A 25,775-nucleotide genomic window follows, 5' to 3' on the forward strand; every position below is an offset into this window, starting at 1 on the left:
TCCTATTCCATATGTTCAAATATTTCATTAAATTCTGACCCAAACAATCCTTTATATCTTTAGTAAAATTATTTGTTGAAGCTTGGAAAGTCATCCTTTCCACAAAGAAAAAGCAGATTAAAGAGCATGGTCTGCTGGTTAACTGTAGTTATCTGTAAATTTACCAGCCACATATTATGACATTAAATCATATTTGGAATGAGAGTATCAAGAAAAATGATGCTAAATAATGTCAGAATTAAGCTGCTTCTTGACTTATGTTTACAATGAAGTCATTAGACTGAAATTACTTTCCATGAAATCTAGATAAAATATTAAAGCTGTAGAGTTATTTACTATTTTATGGAATTAATGGGTAAGTTTATAATAGCAGTGTAGAATGTGCCATGTTATACAGACAGAATTTCAAAATTTTGATCAGGTGCAATGTCTGTCTCATACTTTCCAATTTATGCATTTATGTATTCACCCCTTCCACCTCTCTCTACTTGGCACACTTTAACCTGGATTTGCCCTTCAATTCCTTGATAGAGTGGTAGAATTATATTCCCCAATTCTGTCAAATTTTGGACGGCTCTGAAAGCAATGCCTGGAGACAAAGCACTTTGGAGCATCCCTATGCTTCTTTAACCGGCTCATGTCATAGCAAAAGGAACATCAGCCAGTCCCCAGGCAGTTTTCCGGGAACTGAGTGATAAACCATTTCTCAGCAGCAATTACGACAGCCCATAACAGGCTTCTTCCATGGCACCAGGAACGCTCCAAATACATTGAGCACCTCCCTTCTTTCATTCAGCCTGACCTCCTCTCCAAAATCACGGAAAGAGGGTATTGCTAACACTTAATGGCTTAACACTTTGGCAGCCTCATGTATCTGTCACCAGTATTCTGGAAGAATGGAATTTTATTTCCTGACCTTGTGTACATCAGGAGCTGCAAATAAAGCGGTTCCTGCAAAACTTGTAACTGATGCACAGAAGTTCCACAATAAGTTTATTAGTTGTCATCTTGTTGGCATTTGCAGGCCACATTGAAGACATTTCTACCAAGTGTACAAATATAAATTTGAAGGGCCTTTGTATCAAAAGCTCTTAACACCTACCATGTAAATATTGTAAATTTGAGGGGAATAAATGTAATTCGCAAAATAAGTTGCAACGACAATAGATCTGCTTAGTTTAAATACTGAGCGGAAGGTTTCTTTTTCACTTTCACAGGAAAATCTGATTAGCAGAGCTGTCCTTTTAATAATAACTGTGATGCCCAAATAAAAACAAAAATCATTACGATACTGCAGAGCAGAGACAGAGGTCTCTATGGGTATGCTAAAGCCATGCACACAACACCTAGTAAGAGTGGACATAGGGACAACTTTACACCACTCTCATCTTCTTGTCCTGGGAATTACCAAGTAGCTTAACAAATCCTGACATGATAAAGGAACCCCTGGACTCCTATAATTTGTATTTGTTAATAGCCCTCAAAAGGTAAGTAGGCTAACGAGGAGTTCTGATGTAAATTGTGTCCTGATCCTTTCACAGTCCCTAGCAGAAATGACTTCCTCCCTCCCAAGAATAGTCAAAGATTGGTATCTATTCAGGTTTCTCACTATGCTAGAAAAACCTAAAGCAGCTGTAAGGTCTCTCTCTGCTACAGAGTGGTCAAAATGTGATACAAGTTGGTTATAAGATCTGCTCCAAAAAAAGAGTCTTAGGTTTGCCTGGTTAAGCAGAAATAACTCCAAGATAGAAAGCATGTGAGTTTGGCATATACAAACTCACGCTTTTAGTGTTAACAGATAACTAAACTGACCAAACTGTATGCTTGTCTGTAACTCACATGGTCTCTATACTCCAGACTTAAGACTACCTCCTGCCACCTACCCATTAGACATGCTCATTTCACTTCTCTTCCTTACTTCTTTCAAAATTCTCTTGTGCTCACTTTCTCTCTGTTGACATTTGCCATGAACTCCTTTTTCTGTAGATCTTGTAAAGAACTCTACACACCACACTGGTACACAGTAAGTTTTAGGAAGCTGACAGTTCTAGAAACATCATTATTCTGATCCAGGGATGCATAAAAATATTTGAATTAATAAAATAAGCTTGCTTACAATAAAATTGTAATTAGAATTACAATTAAATTTGTAAAATAGCTATTTTGTTTATGCAGTTCTGTTGCTAGTGACTACCTATCCCATATTCTCAAGAGCGATCAGAGTCCAGCAACTGTAAGAAGTAACTTGAAATTGCACATTTCCTTTCAACAAGAGAAAGTAGCTATTCTTAAACATGTTTGACATTTTTGAGAACTCATTACTCAAGTACTTGGCTTCTACCTGATACTGAATATAGCATTAATTTCTCAAAAATGAGTCATAACATCCTTTAGTATTAATTCAGCCAACTGGTTTCTGTATTCACTGCATGGAGTGGATTTCAAAAACTCTATTGTGTACACACAAAAAAGTCTTATCGTTCTGAGTGACTAATCCAGGTTGTATAGCATACACAAATGCATACCTATTGCACATCTTACTATCACATTTAATGATGTAAGTAAATTCAGGTAAGCTATATCAACACCGTGTCCTTAACATTTAATATCTTAAATGTTTTAAATCACAGTCAGTCAAAAGTATGCATTTTATTGATCAGTAGAGAATACTTCTATTCATTGATATTCATTTTCTCCATTCAAATACATAAAGGAAACCCAAATACAGAGTAACAACATTCTAGCTATAAAGCATCTAAACAATAACAAACGCAGTATCAAAATGTCTTTTTTGCTGGCCAAACTAAATAAAGTGCAGCTACAAACTCATTGCACTGAAATGAACATGCTGAGTCAAGTACCAGTGGATTTCAGGTCCATACATGGGATGAGAAGAGCTTTTTTGTCAATCATGGATGATAATTTGTCACCAACTGAGAGAGGACAGAGATCTGTTCTCATCCCGCAAGATTCCACCTGCAACTTCTGACACTATCATCCAGTTTACCCAATCTTTTTGACTTCCAAAGCAACATCCCTGTTAGCTCCCTTCCTTCTGCAGCCAGAGATACTGATTACAGAATCAAGATCTGAGAAAATGCAGTTAGAAGAGACATTCATTTCACTGTTAAGGAGAACTCTCCATTTGGTAAGCACAACTCCACTGGCCTAATTAACAAACTGTACCTATTTGCCTACATGTAGTCATCTTGTACTACTTGGGATGCCTTAGACATCTGGATGGCAGATGGGGCAAAGGACCTCTTTACTGGAATGGCAGTGGCACATCAAATAACACTGGATATCTATGCTTAGGCAACCACATCAAGCTGTGTTTCCACATACTAGTGATTAGACACCTCTCAAGTAAACATTAAGAATTTTGATCTGCAAGGTGAATTTCATCCTTCCTGGTTTTAAAACATAGGCTGGAAAGTATGTGAATGCAAACGATTGGAAAGTATGACTGTTGAATGTGCTAGCATGGACAAGACTAAAACACTCAGGAAATTTTTTCTAGCATCTACTCCAATGTTCTGAACATGTCTGAGTCCGTTCCCACCAGATAAGAAAACCTGCCGTGTATGGTGAAATGTTTCACATTTGGCTTCTATTCTGAATGGATAAGAACAAATCTCTTGCCTTCTGATCACTTTTTCTGATGTAATTATTCATAATTCAACAAGTTCATTATTTCTAAAACAGTACTGTTTGTATTATCATATCATTCTTGTCTATGCATTGTATTTTCTAGGATGTAAACAATCCTTTGAAAGGTCCAGATATACCAGATCTAGAGAGAGACTGCATATTCTCCTTAATTTTTTGTCTTGACTTGGAGGTATTTGTTTAGGAAATACATAAATTGGCTGGTGCCAAGTATATTAAATTTATTTCCATGTTTACTCTGCATTGTATTTGTTCATTTTTTCCATATTTGCCCACCTACTTTTCAGAATGAGTTGCACTAATCCTACATTATTTTCCTCCCCTTATTCCTGCCCTAGACACGGCACCTATTATACTTTCATAAATTCGGAACACAGAAGCAACTGATTTACAAACTCTAATGAGCAATGGCCACTATAGCCATGAGATGGCATGCACTATGAAGTTTATGGGAATGATTCTGGACCAGAAGTATTATTAGGAAATTGCAGTCAGACCAATGTTCCCAAGGGAAAGCCTTGATTCTGCTTAAACATTCTGCTTTACTTTGTATCAAGAACAATTTGAACTCAATATGTCTTTTACTTTCCCTTTTCTTGGAATCCTATGGGATTCCATTCCACTGAGTAAAAACACTATGAAATTTATCTGCTTTATGTAATTCAACCAAGCATTTTTTCCATTTTGGGGGAATAGTTTTTGGACATGTCTATAAAGTTCATCTTAGGACAAGCAATTTCACTTTCTTGTAAATGTTTTCCATGCCAAGGAATGTAAAGTGCCTGTTTATTTTCTCCAAATATGTTAGAATAAAGTGCAGGACAGCACAGTAAAGTTGAAGATGCTCTAGCAGCCACTGAATTTGTAGGGATGGGTTCATCTGAGCCAGCTATCTAGATTGTCTTTATATCCAATGAAGAGAAACAGACAGAGGGTGATTCATGTCATCCTAAGTGTTTCATATCATCCCAAGCCAGGCATCTAAAATAACTTAGAAGGACAATGTAGTAAAAACACCTACTTTTTCTCCATTAAATACAAAGTGAATCTAGAGTGACTAGTGCAAATGCAGATGATATGTACCTAAAGTTAGACAATATGAATCTGCCCCAGGAGTCTCTCCACTGATTTGGTCAACTTTCCATCATGCAGTAAGAGCATTATACAACTTTTTTTTTTAAATTTGTATTAAGATTTTTTCCTTTATTCTATTTTCCATCTTGTTTTGAAGGCCACCATTTGAAGGATGGCATTTGTTTTGTTTGAAATTTTTCTAACTGAGGACCAACTCTCATGGGATTTCAGATACCATAAATCTGCTTTCTCAGTAATAATATCACAAAACAAACAAACAAACATATTCTTTTAAAACCTTTCAAATAACTACTGGTGACCAGGCAAAGCAAATGAGGTAAGGCTCATTTTGCTTAATACATATAATAGTGGGATATAATCCTTCTAAAAGATAGGCAACTCATCAGAACTAGTCATTTCATCTCCCGAGAGAGAGGGAGTTAATGGAGGAGAACAGACTCATTTACGCTATGATTCATGTGGTTCATTGTGCTTGTGGTGATTCAAAGACATTAGGATAAGATGAATTGCATCCAGGCTCCAAAGACTAGATCTCCTTTGACTGTATGGAGGACGCAAGCTGTCTGGCTTAAATGCAGATGTGTGTAGTGTGCAGTGTAGTCAGAGGAAGTCACCAGGGTTTTAATCCCTAGTCACATAAAAGTAAATTTTTTGAGCTTAATGATCAAATAATCTGTTTTGTGATGTGTCCTTCCGTTAGCAGCCATCATATTATTACTGGTTACTACACACAGTCCTAGTAATGCCAGCATGTAACATAACGAGCATGTATCTCCAAGTTACTAAACACTAATCAAAAAAGAAAACAGTAGTGTTTGGCACAAATAAATTACTGGGAAGTGAGAGAGCAAATTTCCTATATTTTTGAAGGGACTGAAAGATCAGGTGTCAGAAGCTTGATTGAGAAGCTGATTGAACTATGCTTTAAATACTGTTTTCTCACATAAATATAGGAAAATTACAGGTTTGAATCTTCTGTTACACCATTCTTACAATATAAAGGGGCCTTAATACATATATACAGCTGTGTATGTACACAGATTATGTATACAGCTGTTTATAGGTTAGTTAGATATCAAGGTAATTCAAATAAACCTGATTTAAATCAAATTAAAGAGAATTTTCATCAATTCAGCTTAGTTCAAAACCACAGAGTTAAACTGAGGAAAGTTTTCAGGTAGCCAGAGATTATGAGCCTCATTCTTTTAAATTCATTTCTTCTGCTGCAATTCACATGTGTTCAAAGTGAGACGCTGGTGAAAGGAGTTGCCATCCTCACCAGGTCTAAAATTCCATCATGACCACAGCTCCAATTCTAGCTGCTGGAAATTGCAGATGTTATTTTTGTTCAAAATATCCTGTGCTTTTCTCTTAAAGGCTATCTTGCAGAAGTTAGTGCTGCAGAATGATTTTATAGTATATTAAAGAAAGCCTAGATGTCCATTTCAAATTTTTTGTTTCTTAATTGTATCCTTACATTGCATCTGTTATAGGAAAAGTTCTGATAAAAACTGTAAGAGTAAAAAGCCCTTCTTGAACACAATTTTTATCTTAAAATCTATGTCCTAAGCTATGTCTTCTTTTACTACATCACCATATAACTTGCCTTTTTGACTTGTGCCCTCTATTTCCTGAGATGGAAATCAACACTCGAATAAGTAGATGAAGAGAGAACAATATCACTGAAAGATATTTTTTGCCTAATGGCCGTCATCCCTTATGAATAATATGCTACCTGCTGATTTTACCAATAAGGCATATTGCATGGAGTCTGCATTGAGCTGTCCATAATAATGCCTACACCATTTCCTGGAGAGTTTATATCTAATTCATAACCCTCAGTACTCATGGTAAAGTGCACAAATTGTTTCTTTCAGGTCTGTTCTTGATTGGCCGGTCTAGACTGCCAACATTTTGCCCGGGTACCCAACTTTGGAGGCTGCCAGTTTGCAAAGGTAGCAAATTAAAGGACAAAAGTAATGATGTACAAAAAATGATGTAAAAAAATGAAGGATGTGCCTTTAAAAAATTGTTCACAATCATTCAGAGTGAAGGAAAACAGCCTACATGAATTTACAGGCAGTGTCAGCAGAGTATTCAACACAAATTTAGTTAACAGCATTTTTCAGATTATTTTCATGTCTAACTATGGAATTTCCAAAGTTAACTGCATCTGCCAAAGGGAATTGTGAATGGTCCTGGAATCCTCTGAAGGAAAAAGAGGATTCCCACTAGAGACATCCTTTACCCCAATTCTCTCCTGGCCTGGCTATTAACAGCTTGCAACTGAGATGATGCAAGTCCTTATAAAGCTTCTAGTGGTCAGTTCTACAGCACTGGCAAGAAATACAGGAGCCGTCATATTTACATCCTCCCAAGAGTCATGCCCACCATGTATAAGCCTATGTCACCTCTTGAAGTAGATGGAACTATACCAGTTATGGTCACTGTGTTTGAAAGTTCAAAGGTCTTTCTTCGTGTTAATTTTTGAAGGCATCATGAAACCCCATTATTCAAATTGGGAACTGGATGATTGTATAATAGCACCAACAGCAGTTGTAGGGGTTCTTTTTATAAAGCGAATTCAGCTACATAAACTTACACAAATTGTTGCAGTTTATAAACAAACTTGCATGGCAGGTGTTGATATTACAGAACTGAAAATATTACTTTAAATATTCTTCAGCCATTAGAGTAGGGAATGATGTGTACTGTGGCATAAAGAAAGTAGCTGTAGTTCAAATGGCATCTGGTTGAATGGAACAAGTCCAACTAAAAAGGAAAGAAGAGATAAAGTATCTTTTATTGTTCTGTACGATCACGAAAAATCTGTTTAGATTTGATTTCAGGAAAACTCCTTTGGTTGAATCTTTTAAAACTGGATCTACCTAAGTTGTAGCTGATTTCAGAATTTTAAAATGAARAAAAAAAAAAAAGGTCAAACCCTGCATGAATTTTCTAAAAAAGCATTAGTTGTCCAGTCACACTGATGTAAGAGTGTCCCTAATTTAGCCTCCAGCTATGTATTCTGAGCTTGACTGTAACTGCCAGGGAGGCTGGATATGAAATGACTCCCGGCATTTCTAGCCACTAGGAAGAGTAAAAGAGATTTTCTTCCTCCAGAAAAACACATTACTTAAAATAATGTTTCAGGCATTCTGCACGCATGCATGACTCCTACAACAAATAATTTGAAGAAAATCGAAACAGGAATCCTATGTGCTCTTACTCTAGCACAATAGATTGCAGTGTCAATAGGACTGAATTTATCTGCTGGCCATTCCTCTGACAAAGAGACATTCATGAATTAGCTACACAGAAGAATAAGTTGAGTTTGAAGGTATATGTACCTCACCGGCCAAGAGTACTTTAACATTACCTTAACACTGACCTTGATCATTTTGTTCAAACTAAGTACAAGCAAGTAAAAAATAATTACATAATGGAAATTATTTTATCATATAACATCCTGGCACACAGAATGTGCAAATTTTTAATTATTCTGCACTTGGAAATGTGGCTAATGAGCACATTTCAGATCATTTTACTAGTCTTCTAACGCTCAGAGATTTTAAGCTTTTTATAATTTTCTACTGAGAGAACATTAACCTTTCTTCTCAACCTATTGAAAAGCTAGTTAAAGACTAATACATTTTGAAGCCATTACTTTAAAAATTATAACTATTTAAATTCAGGTGTTGTGATTTTCAAAAGTAAACAAAAAATTTAGATGATTAGCATGAGGTGTTTTACCAAACTCCATGCAGATGTAGATGCAATCATACTGTTACTTAGATTTTCTATATGAGGTGCCTGTGAGACCTATATAACTCAACTCCCCAAACTGGCAAAATATATTCTCTGCAATCCTAAAAAGATGCATTTATAAAATATTCAAAAGAAAATAAAAGACCAAAGATTAATATCTGCATTGTGTTGTGCCCGTGGAAATCCAAGGGAAAGAAATTACTTCTGATTAATATTGACTTAATCACAGCTATTAAATGTTTATCATTACTCTGTATTTTACACAGTACCACTTAGAAATAGACTCTTCATGTCGTATTAATGCAAAATAAACAGGCAAAGCCATACCAAATTTGACAGCTCATGAAAATCAATGGCTTTTAGGTAAGCAAGGTATGTTGGCCTATCTTATTTTCTATTTGCTATTCTGTATGAACCATAATTAGCTAGTTCCCAATATAAATTTAGTCTCAAACCTTCAAACTTAGTTAAAAAATAGTAAGATTGCCAGGAGTAAAAAATGAGTGCAATTGATCAAAACAGTTTAATACTACGTGATACATATATTAAAAAATATATATTAACACAGAGTAAACACTGAAACCCTTTGAGATTTTCTAACCGTACCGAAAGCACAAACTGATTCAAGTCATGCATATGAAATGCATCTAAAATTTCTGAAAGTCTAACAAAAACAGTATTTTTGCAACTGGAGTAAGAATAGCTGGCGTCTGTAAAATATTCACTTCGTTATTTGAGCAATACTGACTCCAAAACTGAAATTCAACAATTTACTTTTAATTTTTGAAGAAAATATTCAAACTACAATCACAAAATAAAACTCAACAGTTGATTAGGCACTGCAAAAATCAGTCGCTTACAATTATCAGAGCAATTTCAGGGAAAGGTTTACAGAATCTTTAACTGAAATCTAGACTCTAAAGACCTAATGGTACAGTGTTTCTTTTTTTATGGCTACCTAATGTTAATGGTCTTTAAAAGGATATGAAAAGACTGCATACAAAAATAAAGAGGATTAGTACATGTTTGTGTCATTAGTGTTATCTTGAACACCCTTTTTTGTAAGATCTATTCTAATGCCCAGTTGTGATTTGTCTTCTTAGAAGAGACACCTATTCCTGCTAATGTTTCCTTTAAAGTTAATTCAGTGTTATGTTTACTAAGTTCAGGAGACAGAAGTCTTCTGTTTCTTTACAGAATAGACATAGCACAGAAGCTCGCTAGGCAAAGTTGACCGTGTTACCCAGCTGATCCTTCAACCTCAGCCTTGGTTTGGAAGGACCTCTAGGGGTGAGAGGGTAATTCAGTGCTGAAAAGAACAGGAAGGATAAAAAGCTTTGAATAAAGTTTAGGACTAGATTCCTTGTCCAAAGAAGTTTTGCTATTGACCAACTATTACCCTTAACTTAAAAAAGAAAAATCTTTATTCATTTAACAGAAAAAAAAAAAGATCACTACTAAGGTATTTTCGATCATTATCAAGGCAGATACCTGCTGGTCATGTTTATTCTGAGGGTTAGTGTATTTCTGTAATACTATATATAAGGGAATCTAGTCTTCACAGATATGATTATTTGCAACTATATTAAAAATCTGTGGTCTTACATTTTTATAACATAAGTGTCACAGTGCATTCCATAATATCCAAAAATTCACACTGGAAGAACATTCAGGACACCTTGAATTGTGTAAACAATGCAAAATCAGAATTGGGCCTAGGAAATTAGTTCTGTGCTTTAGACATCATGAAACAAGCAAATGCAAATTAAAGTGTAATAAAGAATCTTAGTTCCTTCTTTTTGCAAAATTAAGTGAAACATCACAACAGCCATTTCTAAAATACTGTAGTGCTGACTTGTAAGTGGATAAATATTAACTGAGATAAAGAGATGGTTTATATGATCTGGACAATTTAATTATTTCCTATTTTTGGCTTCTGGTGCTTCTATACATTTTTAAAATAGCACAATATAAAATAGAATTTACCAAAACTATATCTAATAAAATTGACATTCCTCATGGTATTTAATAATCTTTGACATGCATAACATTCATGATATCCTTTTTCTGAAAAGGTTCTCCTTCAACTCACTTTAAGTCTAAACATTATCCTAAGATTAGTGTTAACTGCCTTGACGTAAAGGAGCCACCAGACATGGGAGACCAGTAATGTCTTAAAGACAGTATCTTTTAATAACAGTAGCATCATTAATTTTAATTATAGTAATAAGAATGTCTTCTTATTCAAAGTTGCTTAACTGCAGTGGGAGAGATGATAACCTTATAAATGCAGAAACCTCCATGCTTTGCTACCTAAGTGTGCGCCAGTATAAGCGTATCTTTGCATGTGAACATTCTCAGTGTGTACAGATCATGTGCAGTGTCTGTGGACAGTCTGCAATTTGTAAATTAAATTCCCACTTTGCTTTACAAGAGAGAAAAACAGCTTATATTCAGTCCCAGTCCTTCTCACTTGAAGTCAATGGAAGAAGATTTTGTATTTATTTTATGGAATACTGGTCTCTTAATCACATCTTGTGGAAAAAGTAATGACCAAAAAATGCAGACTGTAATGTAAATAAATACAGCATGACTCACAGACACACAAGAAAAGCATTGGGAGACGACAGCCCTGCGTTACATTTTCTTGAGAGGGAAAGGTTCAATTTAGACTCAGGACAAACAATCCATTAGTCCAGCGCAATGATCTACTTCACAGATAGAAGTAATGCACTTATTTTCTAAAGGCAGTTACAGACCTTCAAGAGAGTGTTTATCTGAGCCAGTCCTGACCTCACAGACTCTACTCCACTTCTCTTGGATAGGCCGTGCAGTAGCACACCCAGGACGTTTCTTTGACAGTGGCCTAGAGTGGATGCTTCAGGAAACTGGTCAAATAGGGGAATACTTCTTCCATAGATGATGCTTCTACTTACGCACAAGTTGCATTGGTATTATCAAGTCCTTAGTAGCCCTGAGGATCTTTTTCTCCATTACTTTGTCTTTGTATGACCCTATGTATTCAAATCACATAGCCTGTAGCTCATAAATATTGCGTTTTTTAAGTGATCTAATAAACCTGGGGCTAATCCATGCTAAGATTAGACAATGCCGTATTAACTGAACCAGACATTATTTTAAATAAAATGGTCAGAATTCAGTCCTTTACATTCACCAGGCATCTTGCATATATTGGTAATACTGACAGAGATTCTAATACCCTCTGAGGACAGCTAGGTCTCATCTTTAGCCTGTTCAGTCCAGATAAAAGATGTCAAAACATGTCCACATGAAAGAAAAGGTTGCAATGAGATTTAGCTTAGTTAATACATCTTGACATGTTTTTCTAGCATGGTCAAATCCAGTTACTCATTTTGCCATTGTGCTGCATGAGCTCAACAGAAATATAAAAGAAAAAGACAAAGACACTCATCTGAGTGACTGGGATGACATCTAAAACTTAATCTGTGAGACTCTTGAAGGTTAGTGGTAACTAATTTACTTACAGGAAAAAGGTTGGAAGTATGTAACAAAGATTTAAATACACACTTTGATGTGATGACAATATACAGAGTTTGTTTATGCCAATTTAAGCTCCAGTCCTGTAGGCACACCCATTTTCACCACGCGCTGGCCGTGAAAGCCACAGACCTACACTCTGTTCAGGAAACTGTGCTAACACCTCTCACAGCAAGGAAAAAAGTTTATTCAGGCAGTGTCAGATTTGTCAGACGGTCCCCTACAACTGCAAACAGAAGCACTAGAGGATACTAATGGAAGATTTAATACAACACAAAACCATTCCATTTAAGGGTGCTGTATCAGAAACTTACAGTTAATTTCAAAATGTGAAGCCAATAGTTTCCTTTAATAGAAGCTGTTAGTTATAACATTAGACATAGAATATAGATGTAATGTTTTAACTCTGAGCAAAATCAGTGCAAACTGCAGAAGCAGACAAGTTTATTGATACCTTTACGATACAAGTGAACTTTGCAGAGAAACAATGGATGACCTGCTTACAGTATCTTTAAATAAACTTTCTTGTTTCAAATCATTATCAACCTAAAAATTTGGTATCTACTAATTAACTACCCCTACAGTCTTTACTGACCAATCTCTTTCTATCATTTAACCTTCTCTAGAATATTCAAAACTGCTCAAAATAGATACATGTCTATGTGTACATACATATATGTATATTTATATATATATATCCACATGTTTATACTTATTTTCTATATATATATGTAAAAAGTCCATATCTTAAAAGACAGCAAAGAGACAGGAGTACACAGTTAATTGGATCTATGATGCAAACTCATTCAGCAGTGAGAATACAGGCACCAAACGGACACTAAAGACAGTTTCTACCTACTACTCAAACATTGTCTTTAGAAAAAAGCACACAGAAGAGAATTAAGACTTACCATAAGAAAAGCCTTTTGCAATCTGCTCTAAAATATTTTCTCCTTAGGTTTTATAACCCCTAGGAAAACCTTATACATCATCCTCAAAGCATATTGTCACATTCCATTTTTATGTCCAAAAATATTTTGTATCCAGGTACCTGAGGATACCTTAGGATATTTTCTTTTGAGGTACTATCATTGAGCACTAAGACCCAAATTCAAGAAAATATCTTCCTTCTCTGTATCACTTGGCTGATGCAGAACTTCAAATATCTCCTGAAATCTCATAGCAGAATGATACTTGTACTTTTTTGATTCTTTCCCATGAAGAGATGGATAGCCCATGCTATCCTGATTTCCTTTTCAGATTTGATTCTAATAACTTTATCCTTATTTTAACTACAAAAAAATTGAAAGTAAAAGAATACTCTTATTTAAATATAATATTTTCACAGGAACAATTATCTTCTGACAAGCCAGCACTATCGTACTGAATTTTCTTTTTGACTTGTCAACTTTAAGGTCAGAAAAATTTATTGCTATGCCCACTGAAATAATCAGTTTATGATCTTTAGGCAAAGAATGTCCTCTGAGCAGTAACACCTGTGCTCTAGAAAAGAGGATGGGGCCCTCATATCATGTTGCTTGAATTGCAGTCAATGCTTGCATTTCTACTCTCCCTCCCTGCAATAGGCTATGCATTTATACCATAGTCTATCTATGTTAGATATCTATGATATTCCATCTTTCTGCTTTGTACATTGGTTAAATGTCATTATTTTAATACCTGCTTTCCACATTTGTCTTCTAAGTTTTATCCTAGCTGTTTTACTATTTGCTGTTTTTCATGCTTATTCAAATCTCATTGCTACTTCCTATTTCCAGTATCTCTCATTTCATTCCTGCTATTACTGCAAATATAATCAACTTGCATTTCATTCTCCTCCTCCAAATTATTAATGAATATGTCAAATAAGAACAGCTTTTCTATTATTCTAGTTCCATCATCTGTCAGCTAAGTATATCCCACTACCTGAAATATTGTAATTTGTTAATTTGCCTTTTTAAGACTTGGCCAGCTTTCACTCCATGTGACAATGCCTGGGTAGAATGACGGTGTGTTAAAATGGCTCTCTTAAACAGTGCTGTTTTCATGTTCTCAAGCAGTCAGATCACACCAGTGTTTTGGAATGCGTCTGCACAAAGGACAGGAAAACAAAACATTCTAACCATTTTCTTTATCATCATTTTTCAAATACAGTAATGGCTGGGCTTCTAAATACATAAAAAATGTCAATTTATGATCAAGGTCCTCATGAAATATTTATTTATAAATAAGCTGACTGCAGCTATATAATATTATGAAATTTGTAACTGTTACTGTATTCACTAACTTTTAACAATCCTAAATGAGACTAAGCAGAATTGCGCCAATTATAGTTTCCTAAATAAACTCTGTTTTACTATAATACATACCCAAATAAATCCAAACACATATATGAGGTTGTCCTCTTTCCTTTAATAACTACAAATAATCTACAATCTACGTACTGCTTTGAGGGAGAGTCACATTTTTTCACACTTAGTGACTTACACACTTACAGTTGCTCTGCATTAAATGCAAACTTTGTTACATAACTTGGAAAAAGCCTGCTCAAAGATCAGAACCTATTGCTGTCTAACTGCTTTTGCCAGTATCTACCACATTCTTTTGTGAATAGGCTTCTTATTTCTAGAATATATGTTTTATTTCCTGACTATTCCTGTTTAGTTCCTGTTTGGTTCTTGAATGGTGGTTAATGGAGAAGTCTTTGTCACAACTCATAACTAAAATACATCTTTAATAAACAGCAGGTAGGTTTACATGGTTGAGAAAAGCTTTTAGAGGGAGACAGCAAGAACGGCATGTCTCAGCTGGAATGTTACTACGTCTCTGCGAGGCAGCCAGCATCGTTCTGCCAGAGCTACTCCACACACACCACAATTCAGAAAAAGCCCAACTGGCCAAATATCTTTATTCATGGGAGAACTTCATCATCTTCATGATAATGAGAGTTTTACTGACATTGTCAACTTACATTTATAAACAAACTCTTGCTCTGTTAGCCTCGGAAGAAAAAGTGGTAGAAAATAGGTAAAACACAACATGGAAAAGGTGCTTCCCTCAACAAAAAGGACAAGAAATAGTTTTCACAAACTAAACAAATTCATTTTTCCGTTTGCATTATATTCATATCTTGATAGCTTTTTGAACAACTTTTAATTGCTAACACAATTTGAAGTCCAATACAAATCTTCAATAATTCCAATGATCTAAATTAATTTTATTTTACTTATCATAACTCAGACACATACCAGCAATCAAGTAGTGTGTGTATTAATGGAGTAATACCATACTAGGATGTGTTACAACAGAAACTTCTAGGAACAACACAATGCACAAAATATTCTGCACAAATCCAGTAACATTGCTATATCAGAAATGTAGATGCATTACTGCAACTCCCAACTATTTATAGTCATCAGTTTTGAACAGTTTCTGAACTCCACATTTCTGCTTTTATCTTATATGAGATTTGCAATTCAAGCATATGGGAATCAATGCTATCACAAAAGTCTACAGATTTCCATTAATTTTGATAGAATAAAATGTGCCTTATTTGGAATCAAAATATGTCTCATGGCTCTTTCGAACACCAACGTCTAAATGAATAGAAAAATATTTTCCTACCTTATAGTCATCCTCATAGTCATTATATCCACAGGTGCTTAGGATGTCAGGAAAAATATCTGACCATCCATTACTCGTACAATTTTTGCTAATATTTCCTGTAAAGGAATATTTTAGAATTTAATTCAGAAAGATTTTCAAGGGTCTTCAGCAATGAATCTTTAGCCAAACTAACTTAGTCATGCTCTGAAAACATGCTGTTAACAAGCTGTACTTTCCAGCAGTCCTGCTAAAGCAACCCAGCTATTTCCCTTCATGTGCACTTCATTCATATTATTTTGGCTTTTACTCCCTGCTCTGAGCTGTGTTTGCACTAAACAAAAACAAAATATTCAAAGCTGTAATGGCAGGCTTCTGCTTTGGTATAACAGCTATTTCTATTATATCTGAAAAAGCCTGAATATTTTACAGTTTTATCTAAATTATTCTGGATGGAGTCTTTCAGCTCACTTTATAAAGAGGATAATTTGTAGCTAAAGTAGTTTGATAGAAAAGTTATTTAACTGAGAGTTGTTCTAAACTCTTAGTTAAGCTTTTCTGAGAAGGCACTACCAAACAATCTGCTGAAGAGTTATTAAAGCTCTTTGATATTATGGTGATGAATTAATGCTACAACAAATGTTGCTATAGTTGCTTATATACTTTAAAGACCAAATTATGTGATAGGTTGAAGAACAATGAAAACTGGAGGAATCTCCATCTGTGGTGCAAACTACCATTTGAAAAAAGTACAACGCTGCCCCCACCCAGCTAAATGCCCTTATCACATTTTTTTGAGCTTGTTTTGCTCCTGGACCGCTGGCTCTTGCACTTTTATCTGTACAGCCTCAAAAGGAAGGTGAAGGGTTTTATCATTGATCAAGTCCTCCTCACAAGCTGGTGAGCTAGTTTGGTGTGAGCTGATTTGTTGTGCAGGGCAGCCTTCTAACATGTAGGAGATGTAACATGTGGGTTTGAAATGCCTCCATCTGAACATAGCCTAGAATCCAGTTCTTCAACTTTATGGTTAAATGGTTTAAGAAAGAGACAGATCTTTCATTTAGCAGCTTTTTAAAGAAACTGTGCCTGCTAGATATTTAGACTCTAAACAGGACTCTGGACTTTGGACCCTAAATACATAATGGATGGCCCTGATTCAGTGCCCAGCCTCTGGAAAGGGGTGGAAACAGTTCCCGCACCTCACATTCCCTATTTTAGCAGCCACTGTGATTAGCATCATGGGCTTTTGGACCATTTTCCCTGGAGACTGTATTTGCTCTATCACTTTGAATCACCCTGCCCGTGACTAATTTAGGTACTGTAACACCTTAATTGGGCCACGTAAATATGCATGCTGAATCTCACCCTTTGAACCAATCTCTGAAACAATCTGGTGAATGGGAGATATAAGAAATTTGCAAGTACACTAGAAAGGAATTTTGAACATTTTATTGACTTCAGAAAGTATTTTTTGTTGGAACTAAGAAAAGAAGTTGACTATTTTCTCAGGTGAGGTCACTCAGACAAGATGGTGGCAATCCATGATTCTACTCCTTGCAAGAGTGAGTATGTTCTAACATTCATACAACATGGAAAAATGTCAGTATGGCCCCAGCTTATAACTAGACCTTGACCTCAAACCACAATGTCTCCTCAAACAACAGGACCACTTCTGCAGTTTGGCATAGACATGATGTCTTTTAAAGAAAATGTAAGCTATTTATATATTCTAAAGAGTTTTCACTTTAAAAGTACATCAAGATTCTCTGATATAGCAGAGCAGAGGAATGTGTTATCAGAACCACAAACTATGTCAAAGCCATTTTTTTTTGCAAGAAAAAGACTCAAGATTATAAGATTATGTGACTGGTTTTACGGTAACAAGCCATTTAATATAAAGGTATTAATATTCAATGGAGAATTAATTATGTGGTATGCTTAAACTATAACCTTGGCAACCACAGAAGAAAATAAGAGCCAGTTCTCCAGAAGCTGTAAAGATGGGAAGCAACTACTTTTCAATCCACAATTTAAAATAAGAAATCCTTTAAGAACTGATGGTATTTAAAAAATCTGCTTGAGATTTGGAAGACTTCCATGGAAAATAAGGTAGTCTAGATATTCTTGTAGTAGAATTTAAATTCCTCTTAAATCCTGAAAAAATTAAAAGTACATGTCATAAATCTGGCTAAATAAAAGAAGAAATTAGAGTTCTTGTTTAAAGATATTTTGATAATTTCCTGCCATAAGAACCAAGCGAATTTGAAACATTCTGCATATTAATTAAATAAATGATATGTTCCTGAGCAAAACCAAATTTTAAATGTGCTGAGATGCTTAGTTAAATCTTAATCCAGCCAGCCATGAGGGATGTTTGCTGTCTTCCTCTCTGAAATTATAGGAAGACAAGATTATAAAAATCCTCTTAATTGAACGAACAATTCTCCCTCCCTCTCTAGCTCTGCTCCATTTCCAGCTATATAGCATCTCTAAAAAAATCACCTTGTTAGTTCCACAAGCAAACAGTAAATAGGCAGCTAAGAAAAAGCCTGTATACAAACAAACTATAGCAAACTGTCGAAAGGAAGTGATGTTTCAGTTCTGATGATGCCATTCCCAAGATTTTAATATGGGCTGGTAGGATAGAGTTGTAAGGCACTGTGAAGGCTTTAGACTTAATTTTTTATTGCAGTTGTTTCATAGGAAAATTAAAATGTTAGTGAATACAAGATACTAACAGTTGCTAAATATCAAATGTCCAAACTGTAGAGAGCATGAATGCTCTAGCTTTTGGCAAACTGACCGAAGTAGTGTGATTTAATTCAGATTTAGAATTTTTGATATTTATTGGTTTGTCTTGTCTCATGACAACACATTTAAATATCTCCTTTTGAGTAATTAGAATACTTTTATAGATTTCACAAGATTTCATGAAGATTACACACACTTTCCCTTTATAAACTGTTTAGACTATCCATGATAAATTAATCAAGATTCACCAGCCCAGAGAATGAAACCTTTGCTCATTTATAGATTGTTTTAGTTATCTGTTGTATACTGGAACAAGACTTAACCAGCAGTTTTGAAAATAAAGATATTTTAATCATATCCCAAGTTAGCCTCCCTGTTATATGCAACTTTGTTATAAAGCTCTCCAAAGAGACCTCAAAGAGAGCATTAAATCCCTGTGATACACTTTGCATCCTTCACCATGGCATAAGAACATATGCAACTGAAAACAATGGGAATCATGTCCCAAATATGCTTCAAGAGTGGGATCCTCACTTAGCTTTCTATGTACACAGTGTGGACAACTACATATGAGTTAGTCACTTCAGACTCCTATGAAAATGTTCATTTGAGGCAACAAATCATTTAACCTATCTTAGACATCTAGTTAAGAGTGAAGTGAATCACACCCCACAGACCATAAGGGGAATCTAGACAGTTAGCTCACATCAGATGTGGACATCCACATTTTGCCAGATGGCTTCCTGATGAGTTCATGCATCTCTAGAAGAAGAGTTTTAATGCTCTCAGATAAAATTTGTCTGTGCTCAAACACCTGGAGCATCCCTTTCCAGCCAACAGAGTACAGGGATTATCAAACTTTCATAACCTCACCGAGTTCTGTAGTTGTTTGATTGTTTGCTCTTCTCATTTTCCATTAAAAAGTGTAAAATAACCTGGTTTTGTATTTTCATTCCAGTGCTGGATGGCAGTATTTTTGAATACTCAAATGTGACATGGGACAGAAAGACAGAAAGTTCAGATTTTTCCTACAAGAAGTGTTTAAATTATTCATACTGCTAATCTACATTTATATAAAGATCCTAAATCCTGTTTACTCATTTCAACTCCTTGAGATAACAGAATTCCAGAGATTTCCTGCGAATGCTTGTCTTTTTGAACAACTCTTGAAACTTTATGGAGCCCTGTTTCTCACCTGGAGAATAGAAGAACTTTACAAAAGTAGAACTATTTTAGATTCTTAGTCAATCTCCTGTCTTGGAAATCTCATAGCTTTAAATGAGACTCAAGTATTAATTGTATATGGTATTCTTCAGTGACTGATAATACTATGTAGAGTGTTGTTCTGAAGTGTTGTTCTACATCATGTGCCACTTTAGAGGAGGCTGCATTTCAATGATGGATAAAAGATTTACATGACATTTACGGAATGATTTCATGCATGTCTACTGACAGAGCTGGTTTGCATGATGGATCTGACACAGAAGTGGGTCTTGAAACTTCTTCTACATTTCAGAAACCATAACTTTGTTTCTCACGTTTGTCTAAGAACATTACCTCAGTCTAGAAATGCAAGTACAGTAAGAGGAATTGTTTGTTTCTAAGAAATTTACATATTGTTTCTGCAAAGGTGCAAGTTGGGACCTATCACTACTCTCTGACGCACTGAATGAAACTAGGTTTTTCTCTTTTTTTCCCCTCAAAAGAGTAAAATGAAAGGAAATAAGAATTTTGCTTCAGAAATGTGGAACACAATTTCCTCTGAGAAGTTCATTGAAATACGAGAGATGAAAAGATTCTTTCACAGTCCACTATTACATTCCTTAGGAAACAATGTGATTGCAAGGGACAGCCAAAGTGAACCATCAGTGAAATGCTATGAGAAGCTGCAGTTTTGACTTATGGCATAAAGATTTCCTTCTGTTTATGAGACAGGCCTTTTCAAAAGCTGACTACAGCATCTACATTCTGCTTTTATCATTTAGGTGTACAGCATTAGCTAGCTCAGGCCAGTGGCTACAGTACCAAACTGAGAGCTTAGAAACCTGGGTTCTCTCACTTATTGTGTATCTTGTGTAAACTTTACCAGCTCTTCATGACAAAGATTTCTCACCTGAACAGTGGGGATAAGAATGTTCCTGCTGAGTTTTGAGCTATATATGTCAAAAGCTACGTGTGCGTCATCTATTTCTAAAACCCCACTGACAAGGCAAAGGGCAAAAGCAAAGGGCACTGTATGATATACTGACAAGACGGTGCGGAAGATGGTGGACTACACAGGTCTCCCAGCTATTTGAGACACTGGGGGGCTCCTTTCAGGTTCCAATAAAAAGCAGCATAAAAGGTTTCATAATAATTCCCTTAAATTGCAATAGTGATAATATTTATGTATTTTGGCTCAATTCTCTCACAAAAGTGAGGCAGAGCTCCCCGCCTAAGCACAGAAGGAACAAACTGCACATTTCCCACTGATGACTGTTAAGGATGGCAGTCAGGCTCAAATGCCTTCAGAATTAATGTGAAAAAGGGCAAAAAGAGCAAACTGTCTTCAGCCTTGCTTAGTGTTACTATATCAAAATATATATTTAGCATCTGAACCAAAGAATACCATATGGACCACAAGGACAATTATTTGGTCTTTCCAAGATGTATCATGAATAGCTCTGTTGATAATCTACTAGTTTAATTATTTAAAAGGAAAATACAAATCTTAAACTGCAAATAAACATTTTCAATTTATTATGTTAGCAAATACAGAAGAGACAAAAAACAGCATTCTCCTGTTGAAATGGTTTCAACTTCTTTCATATCAAAATTTCTAAAAAATAAGGATACTTTGGATACATTAAAAAAGCCAGCAAAAGTACAACTTAAAATAAAATACCTGGTTTACCAGAGAAAAGGCTAAATAGTTTTGGACAAGGGACAGTGACAGTCTCTCCAATCTTAGCAGGACGCCAACAGGTGATGTTATCCCAAAATCCAACACATCCTAAAACAAAAACAGCAGTAACAGACTTGAAAGCTCAGTCTGGTCTTGATCACTTTACTGTACTTACCTTGCAAAGACTTGGTGGAAGCTTCAGATGAATAGTTCAAGAAAGACTCTTTCAAGAAAGTTGCAAAGATGGTATTTTCTATGAAAACGTTAAAGGAATCATAAGAGTCTGCTGATTAACCAGCTTCTTTTTAAGTCAGTTAATACATTCATTTGCTAAATGTCTTATTAAAACTGTGTCATGGACCATGCTAAGGAATTCATTTTAGATAACGAAGATAACATGTTTATATGCAACTTCTGAGTATTAGTATGGATTAGTAGCAATTCCATAATAGGAATAACCTTACAGGCAAGTTTGATTCTAACTACTGGCTTTGCCCATGCAATTTCTATATAAATTGTAATATATAAAATGCATTTCTATATAAAATGTGGCTCAAATGCAACTTCTTGTGAAACAAACATAAATCTTCCTATAGCCTGCTGTGGGCACTTGGATCAAGCATACTCTATTTGTTTAAAGGTGATGCATGCTTTCTAAACTAAATAATTCATTGAGAAGAGTTATGAGTACAAAGAAGTAAGGAGATACTATTTATATTACTGGTTATCTCAAAAAGAAACTGTGTGCAAGATTCTGGGCATTTACGTCTTCAAAACAGCAACTGACAATATACAGTTTAGATCTGTAGTAAATGCAAAATAAACAAAACTTTTATCCTACTGGTACTACGTTCATAACATCATCATAAAGTATAAGGGACAGTTCCTTTCAATACAGAGCATAAAACCTGTATGTAAGCATCCTTATCCTCCACTGCCTTGTATGCTGTGTCAACATTTCTGCCCAAAGAGCTATACAACAAAATCATTCTGGTTCAGTATCTTATACACCCATCCATACTCATTTCAACTAACAGGATGCATATGACAATGTAAACTGGGAACCTGGTCCACAAACCCAAAAAAATTTCCATTCTAAGTTCAGTCCTCTTCTTCATGCATACACTACCACCTACTACTTTATTTACTATAAATAGGATCTGCTAATGCCAGAAGGTGGAAAGAATCTGAAGAAAGACATTTTGCCCTTGTTAGATGTTTTGGTGCATCATCAGGAATTCCAGAGCATTCCCCAACATCCTGTATGTTATTATGTATATTATATGTAATATTACCTCACTAAAAGCACACATCTGCACTACACTAGTCACCACAGGTTCTCATTATTGTTAGCAGTGATTCAGTAAATATAATTTGTGCAACCTAAGATACAGGTCATAAAATCACAAAATAATTGAGGTTGGAAGGGACCTTTGGTAGTCCCTGCTCAAAGCCAGGCTAACTTCAAAGTTGAGTCAGGATGGTCAATGCCTCTTCCAGTCAAATTTTGAAAATCCCAAAGATGGGCAACCTGCCCCAGTGTTTGACTGCTCTGTGAAGAATTTTACCTCACATCTAATTAGGATTTCCCTTGCTGCAGATTGCTGTCATTGCTTCTTGTTTTTTTTTTCTGCGCACCTACAAGAAGAGTCTAGCTTCATCTCTTCTATAAGTCCACTAGATAGAGAAAGACAGCAATCAGATCCTCATTCTTTTCCAAGCTGAACAAATCCAGCTCCCAGCTGTTCCTCATATGTCACAGACTCCATTGACATCTGGATGACCTCTGCAGGACTATCACTACACAGTCAACGTTTTTCCTGTAGAGAAGGGCCCAAAACTGGACACAGTACTCCACTGAGATGCAGTCTCACAAGTGTCAAGTAGAGGCAAATAATTACCTCCCCTGATCTACCAGCTATGGTCTTCCTAATGTAGCACAGCACATGGTAAGCTCTCGGTGCACTACTGACTAATGTTTAAATTTCTGTATTTCTAAAGCGGAACCTAAATGGGTCAGAGGAATTCCACTCTAAAAATGCTTATTTCTTCCCAGGAGAGCCTGAAATTGTCAATTCAGCTGCAAAATCTAGACTATGAATATTTGTATTTATTTCAATGAATGAACCCTTGCTGGCTTAATACAGTGAGACTGTAACCTTTACTCTCAGCAGCATTCTTGGAGTGATAATTCTGGTATAGATCAGGCATAAACTTCTCCACTAGTTCATCACTCCTAGGAATCTTAGTACTTAGTCTTTCTGTATCCACGTGTCATGGAAAGTTCTTGCTTGTCAGGGCATGTATGTCTGCAATGACATCAGTTGTACCTGTTCACCTAATTGAAGTAACTTTTCTCTCAGATATATTGCATTATAATAGAAAGTCAGCCTTGTAATGTTGGCTCTTTTTCATTGCTGCCTAGTGACATGTTGTTTTTCCTTCAAACCAAAAGTTACATATACAAACTTCTCTACCACCAAAATTTGAAGCATATTCCAGGGAAACTACTCTAATGCCAAGCACAACCAAATGTCGGCAAAACACTGCCTCTGAAAGGAAATTCTACTGGGCACTGTTTTTTTAATACCTGCCAGAGCTCCCTTGAGGTACAAAGGATGGAAAAATATTTAATATTATCCATTTTTCAAAAAAGACCCTCTCTTTATGGTTAGTGGAAAATGTCACTGTTTGTGTACTCAGTCTTTCTACATCTGTGTGTCATGAAAAGTTTGCACCTTTTCATTCCATTTTCTCTCCAGTGACTTGAAGGGGTCTAACTGTTTTGGTTTCTTCAGTAGTTCTGTCTCCTAGACCAAGACAGCTAGCTCCTCCTTTTAGCCTTGTCTTAGAGTAAGGGAGCCAGGACTGGGAACTGTGAGGAGTGGCATTCTTAAGCTGTGGCCTGCATTCTGTTGCCATTGACAATTCACTTGGACTTTTCAGTTGTTTGGTCCCTAGCCCTTGAATGAGTGTGTTTTAGTTAGTGACTCAGAGCATAATACTCTTGAACTCCATAATCACTCCTCTCTTCCCGATAATCATGTAGGGTTTGTCCTTTCTAGTGTATCTGTCCCTACAGCGACTTCACACATTTCTTCAGGAATTGACTCATGAGTTTTACCTGTGCTCTATGTTTTACCTTTTTACCTTGTAATCCCTCTATCACTTGTGACCTTTCTCTTAGCATTAGTAATGATATCTCTGAGGTTGTGTTGGCTTGGCCATCCGTATCTAATTTAAAATATAAGGTTGACATCTGAGCTAGTACCCTTTGAAGTGGAACATAACATGCTTAGCTGTTTTCTGAACAGCAGTACTGGATTAAAATCAAGTCCTACTCTCTATGATGCAAGATCAGAGTTTATGCAAAGTAAAAGAATGTTTACCCCAGCCGGTTCAGGTCATGTTTCCTTTCCAGTTGATTTTAGGCCAGAAACAACATCAACAACCTGACATACAAGTATTCAGAAAGACAAAGAAACTATTCTCTTCATCTGCCAGCACTCAGAACTGTAGTGACAAAATGAAAATCTCGTGGCTTTGATGGATGTACTGCCTTAGCCAGCGTAAATAAGTCCTGGAGTACACAAGAATAATTAGCATCTTGTGCGACTTCAGACCTTTTTAGTCCACCCTCATTTTCAATAACTACAAATGAGAGCTGAGATGAATCGTGAAAGTGTTCATGCACCCCAAAAAAAGCTTGAGACTTCCACAAATTTTCCCTTCTGCTCAATATACTCTGTAAAATGGTAGATTTACTACAGTAACCTGCAAATGGTTCAGAAGTCTTTGAAAATTTGTATGTCACACTACTGTATGGACTGGACTAAGGCCTGGCTAAAAGCACATTTGAACAATATGGACTTTGGAGCTCTGTTGGTATCTTTTCCACAAAAAATCCTAAAGTCTTATTCAAAGTTCACTTACATAAAATATCATATAGAAATACAGAGGTTCAAGTCCTATTCCCACCCAAATTAATAGGGATTCTAGGGTTGCTGTCACTGAAATCAGATTTGTGTCATTAGACTACCAACTACCAATCAGATCAACACAATTTGCATTAAATCTCAAAGTTAGCTTGTAAAAAGTAGTTTCTGGCATTCAAAACATCACAAGTCATTCATGATTTCTAGTGAATGCATTTTTTTCCCTCAGCTTTTCCTCAGTATTTTAGGACTTCACAAGTGCCTACTGCAGAGAAAAGGATGATATTTTTTCAGACTCCTTAAACAGATGAATAATACCAAAGATGTAATTCCACAAAAAGGCTAAATTAGAATGCATCAAAAATTGTGAAACTTGAGTGGCTGTCATCAGAATTCCAAGATATGTATATTTACAGGCTTATTTATTATTTTACAGGAAATCTGAGAAAACTGCTGAAATGTCCTGGAGGCATTGACAGTCACTGAATGATTACAGTGTGCTTCTGAAAACTGGTCTGGAGTTGAAAGCTGAAATGCTGGAGTTACTGAAA

The 25,775-nt window shown here is 35.8% G+C and overlaps 1 protein-coding gene across 1 annotated transcript in view; it reads right to left on the bottom strand.

The window, feature by feature from the left end:
* VIPR2 (vasoactive intestinal peptide receptor 2) overlaps positions 1-25,775 on the bottom strand; it is a 56,766-nt gene that overhangs the window by 21,475 nt on the left and 9,516 nt on the right. The window contains exons 2-3 of the mRNA XM_026069256.1: positions 21,290-21,397; positions 15,676-15,773 (exon numbers count right to left, since the gene is read on the bottom strand). Of these exons, the coding sequence (XP_025925041.1) occupies positions 15,676-15,773; positions 21,290-21,397 (206 nt within the window). The remainder of the gene's footprint in view (positions 1-15,675; positions 15,774-21,289; positions 21,398-25,775) is intronic.

Source organism: Apteryx rowi, unplaced genomic scaffold (genome assembly GCF_003343035.1).
Source record: "Apteryx rowi isolate R43461 unplaced genomic scaffold, aptRow1 scaffold_29, whole genome shotgun sequence".
Lineage (NCBI taxonomy): Eukaryota > Metazoa > Chordata > Aves > Apterygiformes > Apterygidae > Apteryx > Apteryx rowi.